The sequence below is a fragment of the Otolemur garnettii genome, unplaced genomic scaffold (genome assembly GCF_000181295.1).
Source record: "Otolemur garnettii isolate 467f Iridium unplaced genomic scaffold, OtoGar3 scaffold00001, whole genome shotgun sequence".
Classification (NCBI taxonomy): domain Eukaryota; kingdom Metazoa; phylum Chordata; class Mammalia; order Primates; family Galagidae; genus Otolemur; species Otolemur garnettii.
The window spans coordinates 60,655,986-60,664,884 of NW_003852396.1; the positions used below are offsets into that span (position 1 = coordinate 60,655,986).

General features: G+C 37.3%; 1 protein-coding gene across 2 annotated transcripts in view; it reads right to left on the reverse strand.

Annotated features, from left to right (window-relative positions):
• The window catches only part of FBXO3 (F-box protein 3), a 39,512-nt gene that overhangs the window by 12,067 nt on the left and 18,546 nt on the right, over nucleotides 1–8,899 (reverse strand). For both annotated transcript variants that reach the window (XM_003781219.3, XM_023509089.1), the window contains exons 5-8: nucleotides 8,342–8,546; nucleotides 6,539–6,584; nucleotides 2,058–2,142; nucleotides 1,143–1,265 (exon numbers count right to left, since the gene is read on the reverse strand). In XM_003781219.3, coding sequence (XP_003781267.1) covers nucleotides 1,143–1,265; nucleotides 2,058–2,142; nucleotides 6,539–6,584; nucleotides 8,342–8,546 — 459 coding nt within the window. The remainder of the gene's footprint in view (nucleotides 1–1,142; nucleotides 1,266–2,057; nucleotides 2,143–6,538; nucleotides 6,585–8,341; nucleotides 8,547–8,899) is intronic.

Sequence of the window (8,899 nt, forward strand, 5' to 3'; positions counted from 1 at the left end):
ACAACGCCCGGCTATTTTTTGGTTGCAGCCGTCATTGTTGTTTGGCGGGTCTGGGCTGGGGAGTCGAACCTGCCACCTTAGGTGTACGTGGCTGGTGCCTTAGCCGGTTGAGCTATAGGCGCCGAGCCAGTTTGTTCGTTTTTTGTTGATTAACTTGAGTTCTCTATAGATCCTACTTATCAAGACCTTGTCAGATTCATAACATGCAAAAATATCTTTTCCCATTCTGAAGGTTGTCTATTTGCATTAGTTGTTGTGTCCTTAGCTATGCAGAAGATTTTCAGTTTAATTAAGTCCCATTTGTTTTTTGTTGTTGTTGCAATTGCCATTGAAGTCTTCATAAAATATTTCCCAACACTGACATCTTCAAGAGTTCTTCCCACACTCTCCTCTAGAATTTTTTATCATTTCACGCCTTAGATTTAAATCTGTTCTCCATCTTGAATCAATTTTTGTGAGTGATGAAAGGTGTGGGTCCAATTTCATTCTTTTACATATGGTTATCCAGTTCTCCCAGCACCATTTATTGAATGAGGATTCTTTTCCCCAGTGTATGCTTTTGTTTGGTTTATCAAAGATCAGATGGCTATAAGAGACTGGCTTCATCTCTTGGTTTTCTATTTGGTTCCATATGTCTATGTCTCTGTTTTTGTGCCAATACCATGCTCTTTTGGTCACTGATGACTTGTAATATAACCTAAAGTCTGATAGAGTGATGCCTCCAGCTTTGTTTTTATTATTACAAATTGCCCTGGCTATACAGGGTTTTTTCTGGTTCCATACAAAACAAACTATAAAATGTATGGTTTTATCTTTGGCAATTTGATAGCTTCTAGAATGCATTACAACTTCAAGCTCTGATGATGATTACAACTTAAGTGGTCCACTTCCCATGGTATCTGGTATACTACTTTATACCCAAGAATATCTGTAAGAAATAACTTAAATAACTTACAGGTTAATGTGAAGTCAAGGTTCTTTATGAACATTATGTTGTATAAAATGTTTCCACCTTTCCCTAAACTTAAGCAACAAGCTCTTTTAAAAAGTGTGTTATATCTAACACCAATGGGACAACAGCAATACATCCATAGGATATATCCCACTGTTAACTGAAAGGTGACTCCATTTAAAATTCTCACCTGATCCGATATGTGAAGAAATAGTGGGGTGGATGTACAGAGCTAAGTTCTGGCAGAAATGATGTGGAAACTGAAACTGTAATATCCCCAGTTGTTGCAACACACTCTGGATCATGAATATATCTAGGAATTTAAAAAATTAAACACTTTTAAATCAACTAACTTCAGGTAAAAGATATAATGCAAAATAGCTTATACTTTAAGATGAAAAATTTTAGTCCTACTAAATTTAAAGAAAACTAGAAACAAATCAGAAAACCTTGGTGACTCTGCCTCAGTAATTTACAGTAAGCAAGGTCCAATAATTGGTGGTTCAAATAATAGATTACTGATTAGTTTGGAAACAGGGTTTGTCTTAGTTTTCAGAGATTCAGAAACTTTTGAGACATCTGAAAACCCAGCTATACCTGTTGAATGGTGGCTCCGACAACAAAAATGTGTTAGTATGTTGTTCTCAGAAGCCTCTAACATATAATTAATCTATCATTTCTGCCAACCCGGATATTGTGACCAATTATTACCTCTAATACTATCCACAATGCCTGAAAGTTCAGTTGGTGATAATAAATAATATATGCTAGGAATTAATAGTTACTGATTTGCTATGCATAATAAATGTATCATTTGCAAACTGTGTTTTGTTTTTTTCAAAAAAAAAAAGTATGTAACTACTAGAAAGCCAAAGCTTTTAAATTAGCATCAGTTTTTTCTCTTGCTTCTTCACAATAAGAAAAATATCAGCTGTTTAAGTGTTTGAATGTTTTGGCTTTGTAGTGAGAATAAAATAGTGAGATTTAAGACAATGAGAGGTGCTGTTATTAACCTTCTTAGGAAGTATCATTTCATGATTTGTGACTGATGGATTTTTTTTCTGATTTATAATCATTTCAATCCAAAAAGCCCCAAATGAAATACCTGAAAATTTGGTCTCTGATGATAGGAAAGCCACCAGAAACAACATTGTTCACATAAGAAGTAAACCAGTCAGTAAAAGTAGCACCTGTAAACCAGGAAAGGGAGAAAAAAATAAAAGTTTTTATAAAAATCTATGCAGGAAAATCTATACAAGGAAATAAGAGTAATTTCTCTAAAGTTTCTCACAAAACTAGAAACACTTATAGATATAATTCTACTAGTCCTTTATCAGGTCAATTTCTATTCTCAATTCTATCAATTATATTTTTTTTGGAATTTTCCCCCGTTCCTTCTTCCCAACCATTACTAAGGAATCCTTCAACCTCCAAACTATTTTTTTTTATGCTTACAATAAATAATCTATTTTTAAACTTTAATTTTTTCTGGTACAAGAGAGAAAAGCCTTTTATCTATAATTTATAGAAGACATAAAACAAAGGAGATACGAGATATAGCTATGTTTATGAGGAATAAACTACAAGAAAAATATCAGCATCTATTATCAGACATTCAGGGTACATTCCTGGTCCAGGTACATCCTGACTCAAGCACAAAACTTTGACTGAAGCCAGGCTCAGTCTGGACATCTCCCAGGGACACGGCACTGTGGAGCTCTGTTTATCAGGCCATTGCCACAGTGGTCAATCTGCACACCACTACACCAATTACACACTGGTCCTTCCATATTCTCTGTGACCAGTTCAAAGCAGGAAAGAATTTCTTGAACAGTCCAGTCCAGCCCATACATTTGTGAGGCAGCAAATGTAGATGAATAACAAGTACACACATGAATTGTTTATCAGACCCCCAGTATTTATCTCAGCCTAGAACATACAGTCCCTTAATTAATGTTATTCAATAGATGTCTTTGTAATCTGGTTTTAATTAATCCAGTTCCTGGACTTTGCCACACTGAAGGTCAGGTATTAAATTTTTTTTTTTTTTTTTGAGACAGAGCCTCAAGCTGTCCCCCTGGGTAGAGTGCTGTGGCATCACAGCCCACAGCAACCTCTAACTCCTGGGCTCAAGCGAGTCTCCTGCCTCTGCCTCCCAAGTAGCTGGGACCACAGGTACCTGCCACAATGCCTGGCTATTTATTTTGGTTGCAGCCATCATTATTGTTTGGCGGGCCTGGGCTGGATTTGAACCCACTACCTTAGGTGTATGTGGCTGGCACCTTAGCCCCTTGAGCCACAGGTGCCAAGCCCAGATATTAAATTTATAGTATTATAGTTACTAATTATTCTACTGAGGGAATGATAGAAAGTATAGTTTGGCTTGTATCTGTAAGTATAAAGCTTTAAATATTGAAAGGCATTAATGGAGAGAAAGTAAACTTTAATACTTGTTTTTATAGTATCTAGTAATGGCCTATTCTGATTCTTTTTTTTTTTTTTTTTTTTTTTTTGAGACAAAGTCTCACTTTGTCATCCTCAGTAGAGTGCCAGGCATCACAGCTCACAGCAACTTCAAACTCTTGGGCTTAAGCAATTCTCTTGCCTAAGCCTCCTAAGTAGCTGGGACTATAGGTGCTGGCCACAACACCCGGCTATTTTTTGGGGAGGAGGGTCATCTCACTCTGGCTCAGGCTGGTCTTAAACTTAGGAGCTCAGGCAATCCACCCGCCTCAGCCTCCCAAGTGCTCGGATTACAAGAGTGAGCCACTGCACCCAGCTCCTGACTCATTGATTAAATGCTATTATACTCAAAGTTCACTGGTGTTGATCCATTTTGAGTGAGATAATAAACAGCTATATCACTAACATCATTAACATTCATAGAAGGTATACTTGGTATTTTTATTTTTTTAATTTTTTATTAAATCATAACTTTGTACACTGATGTATTTATGGTACATCAGGGTACATCCCTGCTCCAATGAGTTCAGGATACTGCTTTGATATACAATGTGAAATGTATACATTGTACACATCCGTCACAATTATACTCATTTCTTAATAGTTTTAAAATGTACCATTGCTTCATGCACATTATTAGGTGAGGTCCCACCAAATGCCCTCCTTCCTCCCACATCCCCCCTCCCCTCCCCTCTCTCTTCTCTTCCCTTCTACTTTCTGGACTATAGTTATGTTTTGCCATTTGTATGAGTATGTATGAACTTTGTTTTTTTTTTTTTTTTTTTTTCAGATAGAGCCTCAAGCTGTCTCCCTGGGTAGAGTGCTGTAGCATCACAGCTCACAGCAACCTCTAACTCCTAGGCTCCACACTTGATCTTAGCCAAAAGGCCGAGAAGCGATGCTAGGCTCAAGTGAGTCTCCTGCCTCAGACTCCCAAGTAGCTGGGACCACAGGTGCCTGCCACAATGCCTGGCTATTTTTTGGTTGCAGCTGTCATTGTTGTTTGGCGGGCCGGGCTGGATTTGAACCCACCACCTTAGGTGTATGTAACTGGCGCCTTAGCCACTTGAGCCACAGGCGCCGAGCCGGATCTTTGTATTTTTAAAACTAGTAATTTCTCTGAAGAGTTTAAAAAATCATTTTGCATACTTCATGAAATAAAATGTTATACAAGTAAAATAAATTTCTTACTTATTATTTATAATTTGCATAAATAAGAAATTGGTAATGATATATTTTAATGTACCTTAATAGTGTGTTCTTTAAGATGAGGACAGAATAAGCATCATTCACTATTAAATACAGATTCCAGTTTATGTTTTTTGGAGAAAGGGTCTCACTTTGTTGCCCAGGCTACAGTATAGTGGCCTCACTGCAGCCTCAAATTCCTGGGCTCAATCAATCCTCCTGCTTCAGCCTCCTGCATAGGTGAAACTATAGGCATGTGGTACCAAGCTTGGCTACTTTCTCTGTTTTTTGTAGAGACATGGTCTCGCTCTTGGTTGGGCCTGCCCTCAAGCAATCCTCTAGCTTCAGCCTCCCAAAGTGCTAAGATTATGAGTCACCTACTTAGCTACGTTAATATCTACTAATAATACACTGAATGCCAGCAGATGCCATCTTATATATTACCAAAATTCTAAGAGCGTAAAATTAGGCTGAATCAAGATGCAATTTATATACTGCAAGGTAATTACCTTTTAAAGTAAAACCATTATTTAGAATCTCTGATAGCTCTGGACGTATTGAAGTTTTATCAATTTAGGTTAAAGGAAGCTGCTTTCTCATTAGTCCTCCCATCATTAACTTGCCACTTCATTTTTTTTTCAGGGCTATTTCAAATCTTTTGTTTTGTTCTCCCACTCTAGGAGAAATCCTAGCTATTAGAATGGTATTGCCAGACTTTAATACTCTGCTGTAGTGGTGAAGTTTTCCACACCATGTCAGAAGAGCATCACACTAAAAGAAAGAAACTAACAGGGTCTAGCCGGCAGCTTCCCTTAGTGTTCAAGTAGCCTTTAGTTTATAAACTGAGTAGCACCACTGGACTAGAACCAGAACAATTATCTCTGACAGAGGGTGCTGCACAAAAATGCCAGTGAGGGCAATGAGCACAGGCACAGCCTCTGGAGGATGCTTAGCTTGGAAACCAGACACCACATGGGTCAGAGTGAGCTGAAGCTAGGGCCTAAATTTAAAAGCTTCCTATAACTGACTAGGTAGGGGTGAGATCTTCTGGATATTGTAGAGTAGTACACCATAACATGGAATGTGCCAGAGTATGAAGCAGATGGAAACTGATACAGTGTTCAAATTTCTAGTAAGAAAATGTAATTAAATACAGATGGCCTGAGCCTATCAAGATCCTTTGTTATTAATATATGGGGATGTTTAATATGTGCCAGCAATGCCTTTGAAAAGCAGAATGGATAGTCAGGAAGCTTCTCTTAGGTGAGCAAAACATAAGCAAGGCAAAAGGCTGCACTTGCATACAAACTGAAGGGTTCTCATAAATCTGTAAGAAATATTTAAGGCCAAGAAAAAAATAGTTGTACCAAGGAGTTTATGAAGCACACAGTTTACACTGGTCTATGAAGACTGCTGCTTCTGAAGTCTCTAATGTAACTTATCAATATCTTACTATAGCATAAGCAGAGAAAAAGTATAAAGTTGCTTTATATAATCTTTATCTCCAATTATATATAAATGGGATTGATAGAAAATGTGTGTTAAGGGAACTATACACATTCACAGCAAATCTATGTCTTTCAGTGTTCCACAGAAGAGTCCTAGAAGAAAAGAATGTACAGGGATTGGGTGGCACCTGTGGCTCAAGGAGTAGGGTGCCAGCGCCATATGCCGGAGGTGGTGGGTTCAAACCCAGCCCTGGCCAAAAAAAAAAAAAAAAAGAATGTACGGGAATTGACTTTTTCCAAATAGAAAAAAATTCAAACATATGGGAGCTGTTCTAATGAGTACCTAGATACAGTACCTTATAAACCAACAAACCTTAAGAAATATAAGTATAAAATTGCCAGTTGCTCAATTTAAGTTTTTAACACCTTAATTTTTTTAATCTGGACAAAGAAGGAAAAAGAAAAACAAGACTTTTTCTTCTCCTACCTGTGATAAACATGTCAATGGCAGCTGGATTCCGAGCCATTTGGTCCTAGGTAAGAAAAAGAATACAATTGATGAAAATACATTCTACTTAATTTCTCACTGTTCGTTATTTCTATCTTTCTCTGGAGACAGGGCGAAACAGATAAAAATAAAAACAACCTAAGTGTTCCAACCAATGTGAGATATTCCTCATACTTTTAAGTTCCTGCTCTTATGATTTCTATGTTTAAGGCTCTTTCTATAAAGTCTTTAGAAGAGTCAGACACTCTTCAAAAGTTAAACACTTATATAGTGCTTGCTATTATACTAGGAAATTATCCTTCAAGAAAATAATTAGAAGCTGGGCGTGGTGGCTCACGCCTGTAATCCCAGCCCTCAGGGAGGCTGAGGCGAGTTGCCTGAGCTCACCAGTTCGAGACCAGATGAGCAAGAGTGTGACACCCTGTCTTTAAAAATAGCCAGGACGTTGTGACGGGCGCCTGTAGTCCCAGCTACTTGGGAGGCTGAGGCAAGAGAACTGCTTGAGCCTAAGAGTTTGAAGTTGCTATGAGCTATGACACCACTACACTCTACTGAGGCTGACAAAGTGAGACTCTGGGTTTCAAAAAAAAAGAAAACAATTAGAAAACTGGGGCAAGAAGATATATGGCTTATTATCCTAGAAGAGAGGGTCTGGGATTCAGAGTCAAGAGACCTGAACAATTCTTTGTTAGTCATGCCTCTTGGTAAATGGAAAGACCAAGCCACCATCCTACCAATCTTAGAGAGATGTAAAGTCAAAAATGAGATAAACCATGTGAAAAAGCTTGAAAAAAATTAAAAGATGAGAAAGTTCTTTAAATAATAAGTGTTATATGGAGACATACATCTCAAGTTGACTCTGAAAAGATTTTGTATTTTAAATTCTTTTTTTAAGTAAAAACTTCACGACTAGGCAAAAATGAAGGTAGAGGCCATAGTAAGGAACTATGGAGAACTAAAAAAATAAAAATAAAACCAATACTATAACATTTTCTGTGGTTACATAACCATAAAATTCTCCTAAAAAGGATCTACACTTTTTAAATTTTCAGATTAATATGGGAGTACAGAACAATTTGGTTACACAGTTTGCTTTTATAAAGTTAAAGTCCAAACTGTAGCTGTGTCCTTCCTCCAGGAATTGTGCAACATACACCTGCAATGTACCCATCACATGGGAATTTACCCAGGCCTTGGCTCCCTCCCCCCAACTTGAACTTCAGTGCATTATTCTTACATAATGCAATGTAGTGAAGAGCAGTAAGGTTACTGACCTACTAGTTGCAATTTAGTACAGCATACATGTGATGTTTTTCTATTCTTGTGAAATTTCACTTAGGAGAAAGGTCTCTAGGAATCATAGTTTTCAACAAATCAAATGTCTACTGAGAGAGTTAAAAAAGTTTCTATTGTACTTAGAACTTCAATCAAAGGATGTTCAAAAGCTAAATTTTCAGAAAGTTAGAAACATATATTACAATTAAATACTGCACCAAAAAGCTCCTCATTAGTTTTCCTAAAACTTTAAATACCTTCACACAAACCAAAGCTCTCCCTTTGCATGTGCACTTTGGTTTGCACTGTCTGCCCAGTTGATAACATTTTCCTTTGGCATTTCAGGCCATTATGTTAGAATATGAACGTTCTAGCTTCTAGATTGGTCTGTAATTAAACTACATAAAGTTCTATACCCATTCTACAACCCTGAAATACCTAATGCACAGATGTATACAATCATCAGAACACATCTTAAAGCCACATTTAGACACACTTCCTACTTACTGGACATTGGTAGAAAACTTCATTTTTATTCCGACCCTCTGCAGCTTCCACTGCTATGTACTGACTCAAACCAGTATGTATGCAAAACGTTAAAGGGAGACAGTATTTCAGTCCCTGTCTCTGCTGGAATCCTCCGGCAGCTGTATCGACGTCCAACAAATCTTCAGAACGATAGTGATTAGACAATGCCATACTTCCCAACAGCCTGAGGAGAATAAGATTCAAAAATGTAGTAATACACTGCAGTGCCAAACACACAGCTGTGCTTCATCTTTTCGATGAATAATAATTTCATATTGACAACTATATAAATAGTAATTAATACAACAATTCTAAATTTGCAATACCCCAAACTTACAATTTTTATATATTAAACTCAAACTCTTTTGATTGGAAAAAAGATTCTGATTTAAATTAAAAAATTTTGTCTAAAATGTCTAAATGTCAGCCTTTTAAAAAGAAATAGTTTCTATTTTCTCAAGAATCTACCTTGCCGGCTCGGCGCCTATAGTTCAACCGGCTAAGGCGCCAGCCACGTACACCTAAGGTGGTGGGTTC